At 33.6% G+C, this 21,000-nt stretch overlaps 2 protein-coding genes across 3 annotated transcripts; both read right to left on the bottom strand.

Moving 5' to 3' along the window:
• Window positions 1-338: 338 nt before the first annotated feature.
• On the bottom strand, window positions 339-5,869 carry SAR3 (SUPPRESSOR OF AUXIN RESISTANCE 3). Of its 2 annotated transcripts, XM_078307806.1 has the most exons (7): window positions 5,624-5,869; window positions 2,579-5,154; window positions 1,826-1,949; window positions 1,550-1,695; window positions 1,349-1,446; window positions 625-842; window positions 439-541 (listed from the first exon to the last, which is right to left on the bottom strand). In XM_078307806.1, exons 1-6 carry the CDS (start codon window positions 5,652-5,654, stop codon window positions 644-646), a joined length of 3,174 nt encoding a protein of 1,057 aa, XP_078163932.1. In that variant the 5' UTR covers window positions 5,655-5,869; the 3' UTR covers window positions 439-541; window positions 625-643. The 2 variants fall into 2 exon arrangements, with proteins under 2 accessions (XP_078163931.1, XP_078163932.1); XM_078307805.1 differs by having other exon boundaries at window positions 339-842.
• Window positions 5,870-6,273: 404 nt separating this feature from the next.
• On the bottom strand, window positions 6,274-10,164 carry LOC144559511 (alanine--glyoxylate aminotransferase 2 homolog 1, mitochondrial-like). Its single transcript, XM_078308551.1, has 9 exons — window positions 9,851-10,164; window positions 9,234-9,464; window positions 8,355-8,525; window positions 7,755-7,898; window positions 7,407-7,586; window positions 7,100-7,325; window positions 6,866-6,979; window positions 6,695-6,781; window positions 6,274-6,601 (listed from the first exon to the last, which is right to left on the bottom strand). Exons 1-9 carry the CDS (start codon window positions 10,073-10,075, stop codon window positions 6,558-6,560), a joined length of 1,422 nt encoding a protein of 473 aa, XP_078164677.1. The 5' UTR covers window positions 10,076-10,164; the 3' UTR covers window positions 6,274-6,557.
• Window positions 10,165-21,000: the final 10,836 nt, after the last annotated feature.

Raw genomic sequence — 21,000 nt, 5'->3', positions numbered from 1 at the left:
TACTCTCTGTCTTGGGATAAGACAAGGAAAAGGGTATTATATATATATATATATCATGAGAGAGTATAATCAGAATTGAAAGTAGAAAATAAACGTCTCCAAAAGATGCCCTTACTGAAAGGTCATTAAAACGAATGAATAATCAAATAGATTAAACGGTTTCCTGTGGTTTAACATTGATTAATGAGGATAATAAAATGAAAATAGAAATGCATCATGAAGATGATAGGTGCAACGTTAAAAGTCATTAATTAAATAATAAGTGGTAATTAACAAAATAACTCACCATTAAAGAAATATATATTATATTTAACCCTCTAATTTTCAAATATCACAAATGGAAAGTTCAAGAAAATTATTGAATTGAAAATTTTGAGTTTTCGAATTAAAGTTTCAACACCTAGGTTGTGATGTGAGCCAAGTGACAAACAGCCAAAATAAACAGAAAAGAAAAGTTTGTGTGCCAGCTTTAACCGAAGTATGTTTCAATTTCCTTCTACCACAACACTAAAAATGCTGATAACTTCACAAACTGAACCACCTAGCAAACCAAAGTTAAGCAAATTGAAATTGATGATGCTTACAGTAAAAAGAAAAAAAGAACAAAATTCAACTTGTACAAACTTCCAAAAGCAGCTGGTCTCTAAGGTCCTGAGTCATCAGAGAGGAGGTAAGTGAAAACAGAGATGGCTTCTTGCAAGTGAGCTGAGCGCTGGTCTTCTGGCAAAGGGGCCCCAAGCATGGTATCGAAGCAGCTCATTTGTACGTCTGGTGTGGAGTTCTCAGCAGGTGTTGACACCAGGAGACTGTTCAGTTCCTCTGCCATTTTGGAATATGTTGCCCTGCCAAATTTAAGAGCTCGTGTTACTAAAATGAGTTCAATATTGATCTCCTTGTGATATAGGAAAACAAATGTTATGTTACACTTAAGCACTAATTTGTTATTATTGTCAAGTATTGCACTAGGTAGAATAATTTGCAAAGAACAAAGCACAACCAAAAAAAATATATATGAAGGTCAATGATGATGATGAAAATAAGTAATTGTGACGCCACGGCTCATCATATGATCATTATTTATAATGGCAAAGATAATAGTGAGAATAATGATACTAATGACAATTATAGACAACTCAACATATTCGGTGGTAAAAAATGCCATGAAAGATGACAATATTATTGGCTCTGTGGATCATCTTTGCTTGTTGAATCTCCGCATTTTAGGATATAATTAAATTCTCATACATCATTAACTAATGAAAGTGAAGAACTAATAAGATATTTGCCATGTACCCTCATTATTACTATGGTTAAATTTTTAAACTGGTTTGCAGAGTTTAACAATTACCTTGCTTCAACAGGAAATCTAGCTCCCCAAACAATCAAAGAGTCATTTAGGCGGTCAAAAAGGCTCTTACATGCTTCTTTTCTCTTCTCAAGCAGGTCCTGTAAAAAAAAGAACATAACAGTTGTTCGAAAACTTTGGGAAAAGATTTTGACAGTCAAAAACATAAAAAATAGATAAAATTGACCTTAAAAGGGTTCATACCGTGTCACTCATGATAACCTCTTCTTTCATTGAACTCCTCAAATCATAGAAATCCAAATAAATACCAGCACCTAAATCCCAGTCTGAAATTTCATCCTTGTATGCCTCCATTGAACTTGTAATTCTCCATATTTCTGAGTGTTTTCCTGAAAAATAACAGAAGATGCCCAAATTTCAGATAAAAGCAGACATTTTTTTTATTTTTTGTTTATGGACAACTGCCATTGGCAGTGTACCTGACTGGCTGAAACCAAGTAGTAGGTCAGAAGCACTTACCATTCAAAAACAAAGCATGAGCAATTGACGTCATGAATATACTGTGGGCCCTTCGCCAGTTTGCACACCCAATGTAATTCTCGAGAGCTCTCTGTTTGTCTCCATTATACTCGTAGTATATCGCCTGCATAAAGAATCAACAGAGAGTGGACATTAAAAATACTAGAAAATAGTCAAATCAACAAAAAAGGTGAAGCCTTTGAATAAATGATATTCTTTTTTCAGGACCTCATGTTTGCCTGCATTTGCAAAAAGAAAAAGAACTATATAAAAATGAACCCCTTACTGTGGAATTTAGAGAAAACGTCATAAATAATATCAACACTTGCTGGTGCCCTAGAAAAAAGAAAAAAAGAAAAAGACGACCACTATGCCATTTACTTAATAATTTCAACATAACTTCGACCCATGAGACCTCATATATTAAGCCACTAGATACTTTATCCTAGAAATTAAGTTCCTACCCTTCCAATATGTTCCTTTCTTTTATTTATTTTCTCATTTTTTCTAAAATTCCATCCATAAAGCAATCATTTATGAAGAAAATTGAAATAACTACGATTCTGTGCAAGTAAAAAGTTTCTAGGCATAAAAGGGTATTTCATCACAATACCTTACACAGTTAAAAATGGGTTTAATGGTGTTACTCACAAAATTGAAAACAATGGGTCTTTTCTTCTAATAATAGCATAATAGTAGGTGTTGTTCTGAAAAATGTATCCACTAACAAAATACATGAAATCTGACTCTCACCAAGGCCTCGTGCATCCATTCTGATGGCACACCATGTTCTTCAAGAAACTTTCTTTGCATCTCATCTCTACTCCACAACTCAACATGCTGCAGAAGTACCTCACGTACAACCTTCTCATGCAAGTATGGTGCACTTGGAACACAAGGCATATGCATCACCACATAGATGGCCCAGTGGCACAGACCGAGGCCCAACAACTGGTTAACAAAGCTCATATCCAACAGATGAAGATCAGTAGATTCAACAGCGCCAATTGCTTCCAAAACTGACCTCTGATGCCATATCATGTGGTGGTCAAGTGGGTCATGTGAAGATGACAAGGCACTTAACATGGCCTTAACTAAGTCATCTAACCCTTCTTCTTCATTGTTGGCATGAAGAAGCATTAGATAATATAGCATATCGAAGCGTTCCTCTGTGATAGGTCCCTCATCCAATGGTCCCTCATCTATGTAGACTGGTACAGGGTATGGGACCTTCCCTTCATTCAGGAGTTGCTGATATGTGTTTATGACAACCGGCATGGTTGTATCTGGCGCCAGTTTATACCACAAGATCAAACCAAGGTACCGCTTCCAGTCAATAGACTGGTCCTGCAATGCAGTGTGTACATTACCACTGAGTAATTCATAGATCTTTAGCCGGTCCTGCTCAATCAGGTCGAAATCGAGCCCGTTAATTCTCCAGAGATCGAGCTGCTGAGATATGTCAGAGCGATTGATTATAGAGCCCCCAGCCTGGCTGATTAAGATCCCCAGCCGGACGTCCCCTCGTGAAACTGCCAGCTCAACTGCCTGGTCCAGTTGGCGCCCTGTCAATAGCACAAGAATCTGTTCCAGATAACTATTATCAGCCAAACAATTAATATCTTCATCGACCCGGTTTACCACACTTTCCTGCAGCCAATAACTGAACCCAGCTCTGTGTGCAAAAGGGAGTGCCTCTTCATCTGGCTCATGGGGCCCACCTCTTGTACCAGCATCCAAAACCATGTCATCGTCAGTAAGATCATGTTGGGTGTTTGTTGTGTCCCCTTCAAAAAAAAGAACCCTAATCAACTCCCAAACCGAGATGGTATGCACCATGTGTGTGCGGGAAGAATTTGGAAAGTCATTAACCCCATGTTGTTTTTCTAATATTTCAACATAACTTCGGCAAATGAACTGCAGCATGGATCGGTCAGCAACAACCTTATATAGGGTCAGCTTATGGGACCCAGACTCAATCTCTTCGAACTCATGGGGAAGCGATTTGTGAAACTCCATTGGAGACGAGAAACAAAGATCCACAAGCTCTTTATTGATCACCCCGTTTTTATCTCTAGCAGCACGATCTGAAGCAACTCTCTCTATGTGGATAACAGAAGATAAGCTCCATCCTTGGTCTCGAATTGGGCAACCAGAGTGGAGCAAAAGCCCATTGGGCCCCCAACCAACCCGGAATGACTGGCCCATGAATAAGGCTGCATCAACCACGCAATTCGTGAGTGTATTACAGGAAACTGGAGTTTCATGCAAATGTTCTTCCTCCAATTTGAACCCAACAACTTTGGAAAGCCTCATAGGTGGACCCTTGTTCTGGCCGGTCAGAAGAATGCTGCTAGATGGGCTGAGATCTGACTTGCCAACATTGTACTCTAACAAAGGCTGTGTTGGTGATTTGCTTGTAGAGGGGCTGAAGAAATTTTCTTTTGACTGTTGAGCCAAACCCTTAACAGGAGAGCCAAATGCTAGGCCTTTGCCTTTTACAGTTGGAGAGAATGAATCTAAAGCCTTTTTCCGGCCAGTAGCAGGGTTAAGATTATATTTACGGTTTGATGGTAGTTGGGTCAATGGAGACCTAAAATCCTCTTCTTCATCCAAATCTGACAACATTAGCATCCGGGTTTCTTGCATTTTGACAGGGTCGAGCCTGAGATTAGCAGGGAGCGAATGAGATAGTTCAGATCCATACCCGTCATTACTTATCGGGTCATTTACAATCGAAATGGGTCTGGTCTGAAAATTGTCCATATCTTCATCTTCTTCATCTTCATCCAAATCATCTAGCCCGAATCGACTAAAATGGTCAACCATAAACCTCCATTCGCCATTTAAAGGGTCAAAAGAAATGAAACGGGCACCTTGTTTTTCGTTGCAAGCTTTTAATTTGTTTTCGAGATCTAGGCACTCTGAATCAGAAGAAGTTTGTAATCGTGGGTGTAAAATTAAGGTCACCTCAGCCGGTTTGTTAAGACCGTGGCCTAATGGTGGCTTGTTAACCTCATCTTTATAGACCGTTACAGAATTATAACTAAATTTCACGGTTTCATCCAAATTTATCCACCTAATGTCAGTGCATCCCATAAATCTAATACGCCCATAAGCAACTCTCCCAATTTCAAAATCAGGGACTTGGCTACAATACCCAGGGTCAATGTGCTCCTTTCTACATAACTCTTCAAGGGATGGTACAGTGTAGTAATCTGTAGAATTCAAAGTTGGTGAGGAGGAATCTCCATATATTGACAATCTGTCAGCACAGCAGGAAGAATAGGAATTGCTTCTTTTACTTCCTTCAATTTTGTGGGTTGCCCCTGGATTTAGTTTAGAAAGTAAATTAGGAATTGGAAACAAGTATACAATAATTGACAATAATTAAGATAAGTAAAAAGAAAATTCACAGAACACCACAAGCTGATACCAAATTACTAAAGCATGATTTTGTAAAGTTAGTCTTTTATTTGCTCGAGCTAAAAGGATATAAAAATCATCCTGAGGAAAACAACAGAATGAAATATTACGTTCCTAGCTCATTAATATAACCAAGTTGCATGTAAGACAACATTTCAGCTCAATGATATCACAAGCGGAAGAGTTTCTATAAATTATCGGTGGGAAAAAAAAACAAGCAGAAACAGTTCCATAGTCAGCAGACAGATCCAAATTAATTCGAGCTTTAAATGAATAAAACATAGCTAGTAAACCGATTAATGCGAGTAAAGAACGAACTTCACGGAAGAGAATAAGGGGGGCCGGAAGCAAAGTATAGAGGGACTTATTTACCGCACGGCGAAAGCGAAGAGGTCGAAGCCATTATCTTCCTTTCCTCCTGTGTGTGCTACCGAACCAGGAGAACGCCGGTTCGCATCAGCAGAGCTCCTCCCACTAATAGTAGGGTTTTAGGGTTAGGGTTTTTCAGTCAGGGTGACCATGACACAGCAAGTGCTAATAGCTCAAAGAAGCTGGAATGGAGACCGAAAGCCGAAGAGAGGGAAAAAAAGAAAAAATAAATAAAAAATAGCGAAATTCGGCGGCCAGGCATGAACCGGACGGTCCGTGTAAACCAAACCACAATTCGTAAAAGGCCGAAGTATGGGCTTTTTTGGGCCTGGTGTATCCTAAATTTTTTTTCCCGACTTCCGATGGACCCGGTGGTCTTCTCCAATTAATTAAGGACAGAATTATCTAGAACAAATTTATATTAGCATCTATTTTTCCATTTCCTGTTTTATTGTTTTCCTTCCTGCTGCTGAGCCCGTGAAGCTGCATTTCAGCTTTGTCTGAAAAACGAAAAACTGGGACGATCAAATCCTAGGGACTAGTTGTTTAGCTATACACTACAAACAGGATCCATATTATAAGTTTATAACCAAAATCAACAATAAGCCAACTACATATAAGATTGACAATGAGAAAGCAATGGGCAATATTCAGATCACAGAATTAAGATCATATTATTCAGAAAAACAGGATGCAATTCCATAAACATAACAAGTTCCCACTAATTTCAAAAGCTAACAAGCCAATTACATGACTAATTAAAAGGCATCAAATTGCAACACCTCATAAATTATTCATCAGTCTAAATCTTCACAAAGACTACTCCCCCACTTGAAGCAAGTAACAATTTCCAAATTTAAATGACAATTATTTTGTTTTGAAACTATCTGATGGCAGATTCTATGAACAGTTGACTAGATTGCTGGAAGTTGCCACATCAAAATCCTGACATTGTATAGTCCATAGCATCAACGAGGAAATCTGTAAAAAAAAAAAAAAAAAAATGAACTTCTTCAAATTGAGCATATCTGATCAACTGATAGCATAAACATATGTAGTGATGTATAATCGAACCTGCATCAGCCTTGGTTAAACACATTGGTGGTTTTATCCTGAACACATTACCATGCAGTCCACCTTTTCCAACTAGCACTCCTAAATCTGCTAAGATGGATATACATATATATATTCAGTCACTAAATCAGAGATTGCTGTATGTATAATTTACAATTAGAAAAAAATAACCTTTGAGCTTCTCAAACATAACTCCTGTCTCAGCTTTTGCTGGTGTTTTGTCCTTTCTATCAGTCACAAGTTCAACACCCAACATTAACCCTCTGCCCCTAACGTCTCCTATAACTGGATCAACAGGATAAAAGGAAGAAAACAAAAATTGTTATCTAATAGTGTAATAAGCATGTAAGGAATATATTGAGAGATTTCCAACAGGAAGGAAGGCAAAAGAACAAAACGAATTACTCTCATGCTTCTGTTGAAGATCTCTCAACCTCTCTACCAAGTGTGACCCAACATCAGCACAGTGCTCTTGACGCTTCTCCTTGTCTATCACATTAAGCACAGCCAGTCCACCAGCAGAGCAAACAGGATTTCCCCCATAGGTGTTAAACTGAATCTTCTGAGACATAACCTGTGCAATTTCTGGTGTGGTAACTACTGCCCCTAATGGTAGACCATTTCCAATCCCCTGTCACAAAAACCAATAGTGAAATGATTCCAAATTTCCAATACATATCAGCAAGAAAACTGTAACAAGAAAAACGATAACCTTTGCCATGGTGACTATGTCAGGTACAACATCTTGAGTTTGGAACCCCCAGTAATGGGACCCAGTACGGCCAAAACCACTTTGTACCTCGTCAGCTATACATACACCACCTGCCTTGCGCACAATATCATATACCAATTTTAGGTAGCCAGGAGCCAACTCAACTGCGCCTCCAACCCCCTGTCATTATAGCATTTCAATTGACTCAATAATCACAATTTTTATATTCATAATTTTATGCAAAAATTTGACACAGAACCTACAATATTTGAAGAACTTGTCTATGCAAAGGTTTTATAAAGCCTTAAACATTTATATTCATAAGTTTATGTAAAGTATAACTCAAACCTGAAACGTCTCTGCAATAAAGCCAGCAATATTTCCAGAGCTGCCATATGTGATGTGTTCTTCCACCTCCTTAGCATAACTAGCTGCATCAGATCCAAATGGACCACGATATGGGTCTGGATTCATAACATGGTGGATTTCACCCTGTTAAAATTTGAAAATAATATTTTCCATCAAAATATGCCAAGTATCATAGATACTAAAAGAGACTGAATTACAAAGAGAGGTCCCCAGTATACCCCCATTTCGTTACTGAAGTTTTCGTTGTCCCAATTTGGTTTTCAAACATCCCACGAGTAACGTTATGATCTCTACAATCATTCTTCAATTGTAACATCGTTCAAACCAAATTTATTAAATGCTAAATGGTATGCTGCTATCGTTTGATAGCATGATTCTTTCAATTAAAAAAAATGAGTAGGATTTTCAGTCATTTTCTTTACAGCAAAGTGACAAATAAGGACCAAAATAATACCAATCGAATGATTACCATACCGAAATGGTGCATTTAAAATCTTAGAAAACAGAAGAAAGCAAGTAATATAATTGACAATATTCCAATTATACTAAATAGTTCAAAATAAATCAATCTATTCTAACCTGAGGAATTGGGTATTTCCAAGTTTGTAGACCAGTCAGGCCAATTGTCCCTGCACTGCCACCGTGATATGCATTCCTTAAGGCAACCATACCAAGGTTACCAGTATAAAGCCGAGCCATCAAAGTAGCTAATTCGTTTGCCTCTGTTCCAGAATTGACGAAGTAGACAACCTGCATTTAATTTAAAAAATTGAACTAAGAAAAACAAGGGCATTTTGCAAATTTAGCCCAACAATTTTTATATAGACAACCTACATTTCTAATTTTTTTGGAACTAACAGTAATATTCTTTTCGGTTAAGTGCAAATACAAATAGCAACCAAGAGCAGAAACGAAGGCTTGCAGTTCATAATTTCCCTAAACTTCCCATTATATCTAGTTATTCATAAATAGCTCATACGCACCCATACCCAATCTTATCAAAAACTCTGTTTTGTATCTTTAAAATTTTCTGGTACTGTTCTATCTGTAGTAGTTTGTAGTAGGCTCTCTTTATGAGCTGTGCAAAGCTGGACTTTTGTTGGTTGATGAATTATAGTTGCCCTGTAAAACTGTTTCACAGGTGGACAGGTACCAATGCATTACCAGATTCTGTGAATAATTTTGATTTCTAATGAAATTGGTGGGTTTCAGCTCACTATTAAAAATAAATTAATTTGGTTGCAAGATTTACTTAACAGATTATACCTTTTCCACACATAAAATCACTCAAACAATAGATATGTTAATCAATGAAAGAAAAAAAAACAAAGACCAGACTCTTGTTTATTATTCAAAAGTAGATTGGAAAACAGTAATTTCTTAAACCCCAAAGCAAAGTCTTTGATTTGCAAAAACCACTAAAATAAAGAACAGTAGTATCGCCATTTAAACTCGTACCTTGAGATTTCCAGGCATTTTTGAGGCGAGTGCTTCAGCAAACTCGGCAATTGCATGATGCAAGTAAATTGTGGTGGCATGCTGAAGAAGCTCTGTCTGTTGTACCACGGCTTTGACTATATCAGGATGGCAGTGGCCGCAAGATACTGTCACTATTCCAGCAAAACAGTCCAGGTACCTCTTTCCATCTTCATCATATAGGTATTGCATCTTTCCTTCTACTATGTTCAACTGATTAAAAATAAATAAATTTATGAGCACATTAAAGCATATCAAACCTTTATTCAAGCAACAAAGTGTTTTTATAACAGACTGAAAATCTTGTAATATATCAGATATAAAATTCAGATAACTGTAGAGGGTATTTAAATTAGATTTTGGATTAAGATTTAATATCTCTATAAAATCAATTACCAATATAACTTGATCGAATTCTAACCAAATACAGGAACCTTTGTCAGTTCACGGAACCAGCATACCCTATAACCAAACGCTTATAATTTAGTTCATGAAATTCCATTGTAATTATTTTAAAAATATATATATCAAATTCTAATCTAATTTGAATTCCAAAAAGCCTTTTCAATTTGCCAAACTTCAGAGCGTCAATAAATCACCGGGTTCTGGTAATAGTGAAAGAGAGAAGGGCCAAGGTAGGTCCTCCGCTTATGTAAGACCTCTTCTCCAGAGATTCCAGTGTAAGGCCTTGGCTGGTGGTCGAACGGCGGCAGGGACGGAGGCGGAGCCGCTTCCACCGGGGATGCGGTGGCGAGACCGCGGCGAATCAGCTCCACCGCCGATCGGAGATGGCTCCTGCGCCTTAAACAACTTGAAAGTAACATCGCCGAACCTGTTGGATTAGATTTGTGTTTGTGGGTGTTAGTGAGTGACAGAGGGGAGATGGTGCTGTGTGAAAGTTGCAACGCAGTAGCAAAGCTGCAAAGGTGATGGATGATGACGTGGAAAGCAGTATATTCTGACACGGTATTTTATCGGCGATGTTTTTGTTATTTCTTTATTAAGATTCTTTATAGGCTTTGTTTATGGGATTCTGATAGGGACGATGTGCTGTTCTGTACTGTACCTGGGCCTGATTCGTACGGTAGGGATCGGGGAGAAATAAATTGATGATAACGGAGGCATTGTATAACCGGTAACAAATCAAAATACGGGTCCCACTTTTGAGAGAACCCTCGCGCCTTTCGTTTCCGACTCCCGTGCTCCGGTTGCAGGGAGATTAGTTTGGATGGTAGGGATCCGATGTAGATTTTAATTAATAAGATAATTAGGAGTAGGATTAGCAGCGTATTAATTTTTTTATTTTGATAATATGTTTTAATAAAGATAAAAGTTTGGAAAATATTTTTTTTTGTAAATATGTTACTAACTTTATATATTAGTTAGTATATTTACTATTTTTTTAAATAGGTAAAAATCACTTGATCTGAATGGTACAGAATTTTCTACCTATTTAAAAAAATTCTAAAAAATGTAAAATTTTGTTGCAAGTACATATTCATATGGAGATCATATTGAACAGTTCAGATTGACCGTTAATATTTTGAAAACTCAAATATTGAACCGTTGCACGGAGGCCCTCTATGCTACACGTAGCATATTAGCATTTCCCACGGCAGAATTAAGTGAAATATATCTGTCTAAGGCATACACCAATTTTGTTAAAGAAAATTGTTTTTACGATTTCTGATTTCTCCGTTTGAAGAGGCACCAATTTTATTAAAATATTTAGTGCGATTTATGATTTCTCTTCTAAAAACATCAAAAATTTTAAGCAACCAAACCTTAAACATGCAGTCGGAGAGAAATCGCCTAGGGTGCCATTTAGGTTTGGCTAAGAGAGCGGAGTAAGGCCTTCTATTGGGGAAGAAAATGCATGAGACAGAGAAGAGGAGCGGGAGGAGGCGGGTTTAGAGTTTCATTGGTGGTGCAGCGATGCGCGCCGAGAGAGAAGAGGAGCGGGAGGAGAGAAATCGCCTAGGCCGCGCTGAGAGAGGGCGTTCGTGAGAAAAGAGAGAGCGCGCTCAGGGTTTTGGAGGGTATACACAACTGGAAGGGTCTAGTTACTAGATGGACCGTGTTACAAATTTGGGTGAAATTTTTCGGATCTAATCTTCTGATCTACGCGGTTTTTAAAGAGAATTGAATGGCTAAAAAGTTGATTGCTTCATGCCTCAGGAACAATCGATTGTTTATTAGCATGTCTCTCTCTCTATATATATCTCTATTTCTCTATTCTATTATTAAGCACGTTGGGCGTCCGATCTGCCAACGGCTACGATTGAGAGATGAAACTTCGGATTTGATCTCAGCTCTCCAATTACATATTGTCTTCTTTTGATTAAATGCATCTATTTTATGTATAGAAGTCTAAATTTAGTTAAAAACATGCCCACCACATATGCTGCCACACGATACGTTAGAATTAAAATTGAATAAATTCTGAAATTTAGCGATATATTTATCTGTTTCCTTTTTTTGTTTCCATATTTTTTTCTCTTCAATTGAGAAGACTCCACTTTCCATTTTCTTATTTATTGTTTCCTTATTTCTTCGTTTCTATACGGATCACAATGGAAATCATTTTTTTTTATTTCCTTATTTCTCTTTCTTTGTTTCTATACATATTGGTGTGGACAATTTAGAATATATTTCCGATATAGAATATATCAATGTGTGTGTGTGTGTGTGTTCTAAATTGGAAACAAAGAAGAATATAAATTAGAATGTGTGTGTGAATATATATTTTTCTTATAATATGTGTGTGTGTATATATCCTATACATACACACGATAACACTTTTTATTTATGTTTTTTGATATCATATTATATGTTGATATTGAATTGTTGTATGATATTTGATATTAGATTCGAATCGAGCTATTATTTGATATCATTGATACTTAAAAATAAAAAATCATCACATCATCAAATTGTTATTAGAGATCACGATTAAAGTTAATTAAAAATACAGAATCATATAAATTTTTTATTAACATGTGTTTTAATTTTTAGATAATTATTATTTTCATTGATATATTTGTTTCTTATAATATGTCCCCATTGCAATGCACGGGTATGATACTGGTATATATCCTATACATACACACGATAACACTTTTTATTTATATTTTTTGATATCATATTATATGTCGATATTGAATTGTTGTGCGATATTTGATTTTAGAATTGAATCGAGCTATTATTTGATATCATTGGAACTTAAAAATAAAGAATCATCACATGATCAAATTGTTATCAGAGATCACGATTAAAGTTAATTAAAAATACATAATCATATAAATTTTATATTAACATGTGTCTTAATTTTTGAATAATTATTATTTTCATTGATATTTTTTTTTCTTATAATATGTCTCCGTTGCAACGCACGGGTATAATACTAGTCTATATATATATTTCCATTCTTATATTATGCACATAGTTGTCCTGATCCATGAGATTGAAATATGAAATTTCAAATTAAATATCAGCCCTCCAATCACATAATATGTCTTCTTTTGATTAAATACATCTATTTTATGTGTAGAAGTTTAATTTTAGTTAAAAACATACTCACCACATGTGCTGCCACACAATACGTTACAATTAAAATTGAACAAATATGAAATTTAGCGATATATTTATCTATTTCCTTATATCTTTGTTTCCATATTTCTCCTCTTCAATTAAGAAGACTCCACCTTTTATATTTTTATTTCTTTGTTTCCTTACTTCTTCTTCGTTTCTATATGGATCACGATGAAAATCATTTTTTTTATTTCCTTATTTCTCTTTCTTTACTTCTATATATATTCCTGTGGGCAATTTAGAATATATTTTCAATATATAATATATCAATGTGTGTGTGTGTGTATTCTAAATTGGAAACAAAGAAGAAGAATAATATAAATTGAAAATAAAGAAGAATATAAATTGGAACGTGTGTGTGAATATATATTTCTCTTATAATATGTGTGTGTCAGTGTGTGTGTATATATCCTATACATACACACGATAACATTTTTTATTTATGTTTTCTGATATCATTATACGTCGATATTGAATTGTTGTATGATATTTAATATTAGATTTGAATCGAGCTATTATTTGATATCATTGGTACTTAAAAATAAATAATCATCACATCATCAAATTGTTATCAGAATTCACGATTTATTAAAAATACAGAATCATATAAATTTTCTATTAACATGTGTCTTAATTTTAGATAATTATTATTTTCATTGATATATTTTTTTTTTCTTATAATATGTCCCGTTGCAACGCACGGGTATGATACTAGTATATGATGATGCGCAATATTTTCAAATGTTGACTTATTGATGTGGACTGAAAAGTTGTTGCCTGGAAATATATATATAGAGAGAGAGAGATGGGCTATGGTGCATTGCAATGCATGGAGGGGTTTGTGCATTGGACCATAAATCTAAAATTGAAAATCCAAATGACCGATCCAAACCGTTCATCTTGTTCTCCATATTAATATGTGCTTGGAGACCAAATTTTATATTTTTCTGAATTTTTTTACTATTTATTAAGTATTTTACAAAATTGTTGATCCAACAGTGGCTGCTGATTTTACTGTTTTGTTAAGCCACCGTTGGATCAACAATTTTGTAAAATACTTAATAAATAGTAAAAAAATTCAGAAAAATGTAAAATTTGGTCTCCAAGCACATATTAATATGGAGAACAAGATGAACGGTTTGGATCGGCCATTTGGATTTTGAATTGAAAAATGAATGTATTAAAATGAACTTAAAAAATCACACATTTGACCGCTTTACTTGATACCAAATAAACTCAAAAACTTATAAATTTTACATGTAAACGCACAACTAATGAAGTGGATCAATTTGAACGGTTTGGATTCACCATTTGAACTCAATTTGATAGGTTTTGGAGTTAGTGTTATATAGACTGAAATGACACTAATGTTATAAGATAGAGTAAAATATGAAGACTAAATGCAAGCAGAAGGAAACATGGACATGAAAAAAAAAATTCAAAATTTCATTTATTACCCTAAATTTTTTTGAAATCACGCAAGTCCTCATCCAAAGTTCATAATATCATATTCATCCTTTTAAATCTCAAAAGCAAACGAATTTATCAATTATATTGTCTTTTCTATTAAAACTAATTTTATATGTAGAAAGTATCTATTTTATTCTTATTAAAAAATAAAGGATTAATTTTTGGTATACCTCTAAAGACTTCTCTAATTTTCTATATACCCTCAAGTCTTGAATATATCTAATTTGTCTCCGAACTCCTAAAATTATTTCCTTTTTACCATTTAAACATTATATTCTGAAATTAACCATAGTTACATCTCTGATTAAAATATAAAAAGACAAAAATACCCTTAAAGAAAGTTTTTGGTCCCTGTTTTCCAGCGCTGCTTGTATTTCCTACGCCTCTTATTTTTCTCCTTCTACATCTTTGACTGCTCTCCTCCTCTTGCGCTCTAGCCTGTTCTCTTCTCCATTAAGTTATTTTTATTGCTCTACAATACGGTGTAAAGAAAAAGCCTTTTCGTTCACCTACTTGGTCTGGTTCTATTATGGTTAGTCTCTACAGCATGGTAGCCTCCAACTACTGAAAACACTTAGGGTTTACTAATTGCCAATTTTTCTTTACTGATGGGGATACTTTCAAATTTATTTTGTTGCAATGAAATAATTTGCTTTGAGGACATGGCCCCACGTTATTGATCATTGAAAGAAGTAGTGTAGCTATGAATAATGAGTTATTTATGCCGCTGTTGAGAATATTTGTGGAGCATTGGTCTAAAATACTGGTACCGAGACTTAGAATTTGTAATTATTCTTGTTGTTAGACTTAGAATTTGTAGTTATTCTTTTTTATTTTATTTATTTTTTGGTTGTTTACTAGGACTGAATTATTATGGGTGTGTCAGTCGTATTAGGCTTTTGAAATAAAAAAGATTTGAAATTTCATAAAATCAATACAGCTTTATATATTTCATTTTTTTTGCAGTTTATAATCACCATGAAAGAAATTGAAGTTCACATTCTAATTTGGTTTTTAATCAACAAAAATGAAATCAATGATAACTTGATGCCATATAAGCAATATGTCATCAAAATGATTATTATCAAGAGTCAGAATTGAAGTTTCATTCAGCATTTTATTACTTAGGACATGAATGTACCGAGAATTTTACTATGTTGCTCATGATTTTAATTTCAAAGTTTTTCAATTTTGCAACGGTGTATATGAGTATTTTATCAGGGAAAGAGACGACGTTAAACTTTTCGCCTCGTATGTGATCAATCATCCACCTAAAATTTTCTCTCACACAACGAATGCTTCTCTTGCAAGACCAAATAACACATATAATGCTATATCAAATGGAATATGATATCTCGTTCTGTCACCGCTCAGAAACCAAATTGTATACTAGATGATAATTATCCAAAAAATATACATTCAATAAGTAACAGGTACATACCAGTATGAGAAAGTATGTACTGAAGATCCTTTAGTGGTTGGTCAGAGGGCCCACACTAGCATTTTACAAGTTAATTATTTATGTATCATTGCACGCAGTTACTCACGGAACATAATTTTTCCTATATCTTAAATGGGATCTGTTTAATTAGAGGGCTCACACAAGGGTACAATAGGAAAAGATAAAATCTTACAATGATTAATTAATTGAATGGGTAAATAAGAACAGATGAAGAGAGTTAAACTGTTACAGCCTGTTTGGATGGAGAGTAGAGGAAGGAATGGGAGGTAAATAATAGAAGGGAATGTAATGAAATAGAAAGGAAGATCAACATATTTAACCTCTTCGTGTTTGGATGATTAATGAGAGAAAATAAATTTAAAAGACAAATGTGTCATTTTTCTAGTTTTGACGCTTACATACATCTATAAGTCACTATGTATGTATCAGAAGTAAAAATATAGCTCATTTGTTCTCAAAAACTGACTAACTAGAAGACTGATATTTTCCTAAAACATGCTACATAATATCTTTTTAATAGGGATAAAATGAATAATTTATAAATTTAAATGACTTTTAATAGAAAATAAAATAAGTAGTTGTGAGTTTTTTTTATTTAGAAGAATAAATATGATGTTATGTATTTTAGAGAGAGAAATACATAAGTTTGGAAGTTTGGAGATATTTGAAATTCTCCCTAAAAAAAGTTAGCAACCAGTAAGACAGTAAATAAATGACGTGGTATTGCTGGGTCGAGCACAAGTAAACTGTAAAAGTAAGGCCCATTGGGCCCTTTTAAAAAAAAAAAAAAACTACTATTGAAAGTTATATATTTGTTTCTAATTTGAGAAAGGGAGCTTGTTGTTAAAGGAACAAAGTGAGATAATTAAATCTAGCTTGGGGCTACCTTGAGCTGTCGATAAATCTCGATAAACAATATTCGATTGTCCCAGGTAGCCTGCATGATCATGATGTATATCAGTATATATAAGTACTTAAATAAAAATTGGCTGTTCCCTTGTACATATTGTTTATGTTCGTTGGTGGCCCGTTAGGTCACTGACCTTAAAAAAAAAAAGTTGATAGGCTCAGAAAATATAATATTCAGTAATTCAGTATGTACGACAAAAATGAAATACGTTATGATTAATGAATGATGAGGAGTTATAGTAAACAAGATAACAGGATAAGAAAGAGACTAAACCCAATAAGAGTGCCATAAGCATCCAAGTGATTAATATTAATAAATGTCATATTTCTACACCGCATTTCTGGAAAAGAATATAGTTTGTAATAATAGGTGCTCGGGAAGAGAACTTTTCAACCTAGAAACGAGAAGCCGATGATTTGGATGTGTTTCAAAAACTCCTGAATTACAGGGGTGGACCTAGGATTTTTGTGGGCAAAAAATATTGAATCGGGTTTAAATAATTTATCGGACTTAAACTCATTAACTAATTGAGTACTCGATAAAAAAAATGACGTTTTGACTTATATTTTTCAATATCCTGACTTATAATTTATGATCCTATAACTTATAATTAATATTACTAATCATAATTCAAGAAATTTATTTTGATTTTAACACTAAATTTAATCCGAATTACAAATCAAACATCTAGAGGGGGGCAAATAAATTTTCAGGGAGGGGCAAAGTCGATCGGTACCAATAGATCACCACTAAAACTCGAAATTCAAAGGAGGCACCCCCCCCCCCCCCCCCCCTATGCTACAGTAGATCCACCCCTCAATAGATAATGTTAGTCGCTGAAATCCGGCTCTTCAGGGAAGAATGAATTAGTATTCTTAGACAAACCAAGAGAGTGAGGATATATGGTAATATGAATATTATATATTGATCCGTGTTATCAATTGGCAACTTGTTAATATGCATAGTATCATTGCCTCCCTCAAAATAAGCTAATGTTATATTTGTTATGAATATACACATTCAGAATATTAGAAGTGCAGACAGATTAGATATTATCGGTTCATATTTGAATATGTATATGAAAATTAAATACGAATATTCGATATCTGAATATATGTGCGGATACAAATACATTATTTTAAATAAAATATTCATATCTAAATAGTTGATATATACAACAAGTTTAATATTTATGTATATATCTACAGATATTCGATGTCCGATTTATATCCGTACATATCCATCTAATATTCAATCCATATTCGTATTTAAAAATAAAAATAGATACGAATATGATTGTATCACTGTCCAATCCGTTTCCACCCCTAGTTCAGATACATATCATTCTATAATACATCTGACGATTCTAATCATATAATGATAGATGGATGAAATTTCAAATTTTATTGGGGATGTAATTTGATAAGCTCAACTTGATCTAAACAATTATTGATTTATAGTTGGATAGATTAGATATAAATTGAATTATGGATTTATAAGTAGATATTATCCCTTACTCCATTTATTAAAAACAGGTTTGGTGAAATCCGATATGACCAATGTACCGATTTTTTTATTTATAATTTTATATCCAAAAAAATTTAAAAAACTAACCAAACTGCCTGTTAATTTCCAAATCTACCCAAACCCGAAAAAAAATTTCCGGTTTCAATACCAATTTCTAGAAATTGGATCCTAAATCCGGAATGATTTTTTCCGGATTTAGGATTTCTTTTTTTTTTTTCCTAAATCCGGAATAATTTTTTTCCGGAATTAGGATTTTTTTTTTGTTTTTTTAGGAAATTTTTTTTTCATTTTTCAGTTTTTATTTATAATTTATTTATTTATTGTATTGAAGTATTACAAATATTTAATATATTTTTTAAAAAATAGATGGAATACTATATAATTTGATTTATTCGAACGACTGCTACAAATAATCCGGATCAACATTTTTCATGCCAGATTTTTTACGGCTGTAAGAAAAAATAATATAATATAATATATGTATATGTATATGTATATATAATATAAGAGGAGGGTTCCAATGCCTCATTTTTTTCATACCTCATCATACCTCATATTTTATATTTTCGTTTTCAAAGTCCAAATTGTCGATGCGAACCGTTCAATAAAATATTTATACTAAAATATGCATGGAGATGAAATTTTATATTTTTTGGATTTTTTTTTGCTATTTTTTAAGATAGGTACAAAATCACTGTTTTTGAACCATTCATAAAACATTGATTTTCTACCCATCTTAAAAAATATATTATATTATATATACATATACATATATATTATATGTATATTTTAAAATGTGCCTATTTTAGTATAAATATTTTAAAATAGCAAAAAAAATCCAAAAAATATAAAATTTCATCTCCATGCATATTTTAGTATAAATATTTTATTGAACGGTTCGGATCGACAATTTGGACTTTGAAAAAGAAAATATAAAATATGAGGTATGATGAGGTATGAAAAAAATGAGGCATTGGAACCCTCCTCTTATATTATATATATATACATATACATATACATATATTATATTATATTATTTTTTCTTATGGCCGTAAAAAATCCGGCATGAAAAATGTTGATCCGGATTATTTGTAGCAGTCGTTCGAATAAATCAAATTATATAGTATTTCATCTATTTTTTAAAAAATATATTAAATATTTGTAATACTTCAATACAATAAATAAATAAATTATAAATAAAAACTGAAAAATGAAAAAAAAATTTCCTAAAAAAAAAATTTTCGGAAAAAAAAAATCCTAATTCCGGAAAAAATTATTCCGGATTTAGGGGAAAAAAATTTTCCGGTTTGGGTAGATTTAGAAATTAACAGGCAGTTTGGTTAGCTTTTTAAATTTATATATATTTTTGGATATAAATAAAAAAATCGGACCAATGTATGTTATTTTCCTTAAGAATAATTATTTATATATAATAATATAGTAATTAGTAGTATTATTATAAAAATGAATGCTGTATCTTATTTATTATAAAGTTTAATTAAAACTTATCTATGTTGTATTTTTAGTTGCCAACTTTTTTATTAATGAGAAAAAGAAAAAATAACAACAATGGAGAAACAAATTTTCGAAATTCCAGAATAATAATCTACTAATATGAGTATTCGTAGTGTTTTAAACTCAGGTACCTCTTCACGTGGAACTCTCTCCCACTCGATTTCTCTCTTCCTACAAAAATGCTCCAATTCTCTCTCTCGAGCCGACCTACCATCTTCAACGTGGGACCTCTATTGAAAATTTGAAACTTTTTATTTTAGTAAAATGTACTCTCCTTTCTTAAAACTCTGCCTCGACCTCTAATCATAACGAAAGTAATTTTGTCTTAACAATTACAGTCCAAAACAAAAAAACTCGACCTACTTTTTGGTAATAAATATTTAGATACTAAACTCTTAACCGTTTTAGTTAAGGCATATATTTTTACTCATATATAAAATAATCAATAAGTAAGGCATAAGAGAGCAATTAAGTTGTAGAGTCATGGTTAAGCTATAAGCCAGGTTCTGTGAATTCGTTTGTGATAATAAACACAGCTATCCATGCCACACATGCACAGATGACATGAAAATTTTCAATGTATTATTTTTAATTCAATTTTGTAATAAACATAATGTCAATTTTGTATTGAATATGAACAGGATATATAATTCTAGAGGTATTCATATAATATCGAAGAGTGACATTTTCATTTGTGATTCAGTAGAATTATCAATACATAGAGCGGTTTAAAATTTTGAACTTTTTAACTATGTCGCATTAAGTAGCAAATGGAAAGTATATAGAGTGGAGATCTATGTTGCATGGATACGGGTACGGGTATCGTGTCAGATATGACACGGATACGACGATACGGCAATTCTCAAAAATCAAGGACACGACACGCCTATTATATTATATAATTAATTCAATAATACTTGTATTATATAATTAAACATCAAAAGTTATGAATATACATTAAATATAAACACTAGTAGATTATAACATCAAAGGTAAAGTATTCCAATGGTTAGTGACTTTGGCGGTTTCAGCAGCAACCCGAGAGCAACCCGAGTTCGAATCCTCCTTGGCGCAAGAAAAAATCAATTTTTGACGTGGTTCATAGCAGGCTGGGTGCACCAGGAGCAGCAACCTAGCTGGGTGGACCACAGCAAGCGCTGTGCACAGGGAGCAGCTATGGACCAGGCTGAATCCAGACGAGTCAAAGCGTGTCGGAGACCGTATCAAAGGACTAAAGATACGCCACGTAAGGCGACGCACCAGCTGGTGTGTCT

This window comes from Carex rostrata, chromosome 9 (genome assembly GCF_964058835.1).
Source record: "Carex rostrata chromosome 9, lpCarRost1.2, whole genome shotgun sequence".
Taxonomy (NCBI): Eukaryota; Viridiplantae; Streptophyta; class Magnoliopsida; order Poales; family Cyperaceae; genus Carex; species Carex rostrata.
The sequence above is the reverse complement of the archived record's forward strand: the minus strand, read 5'-3'. Positions and strand labels throughout refer to the sequence as shown.

What these genes read in the sequence shown, in the direction of transcription:
- LOC144559511 (XM_078308551.1), bottom strand. Translation starts at nt 10,075, where the DNA reads ATGTTACTTTCAAGTTGTTTAAGGCGCAGGAGCCATCTCCGATCGGCG. An exon ending in TTCACTATTACCAGAACCCG is followed by an intron (nt 9,465 to 9,850) that starts GTGATTTATTGA and finishes ATTTTTAATCAG; the next exon opens with TTGAACATAGTAGAAGGAAA. An exon ending in AAATGCCTGGAAATCTCAAG is followed by an intron (nt 8,526 to 9,233) that starts GTACGAGTTTAA and finishes AATTAAATGCAG; the next exon opens with GTTGTCTACTTCGTCAATTC.
- SAR3 (XM_078307805.1), bottom strand. Translation starts at nt 5,654, where the DNA reads ATGGCTTCGACCTCTTCGCTTTCGCCGTGCG. An exon ending in CTCTTCGCTTTCGCCGTGCG is followed by an intron (nt 5,155 to 5,623) that starts GTAAATAAGTCC and finishes AACTAAATCCAG; the next exon opens with GGGCAACCCACAAAATTGAA. An exon ending in TCATGCTTTGTTTTTGAATG is followed by an intron (nt 1,696 to 1,825) that starts GTAAGTGCTTCT and finishes GTTATTTTTCAG; the next exon opens with GAAAACACTCAGAAATATGG.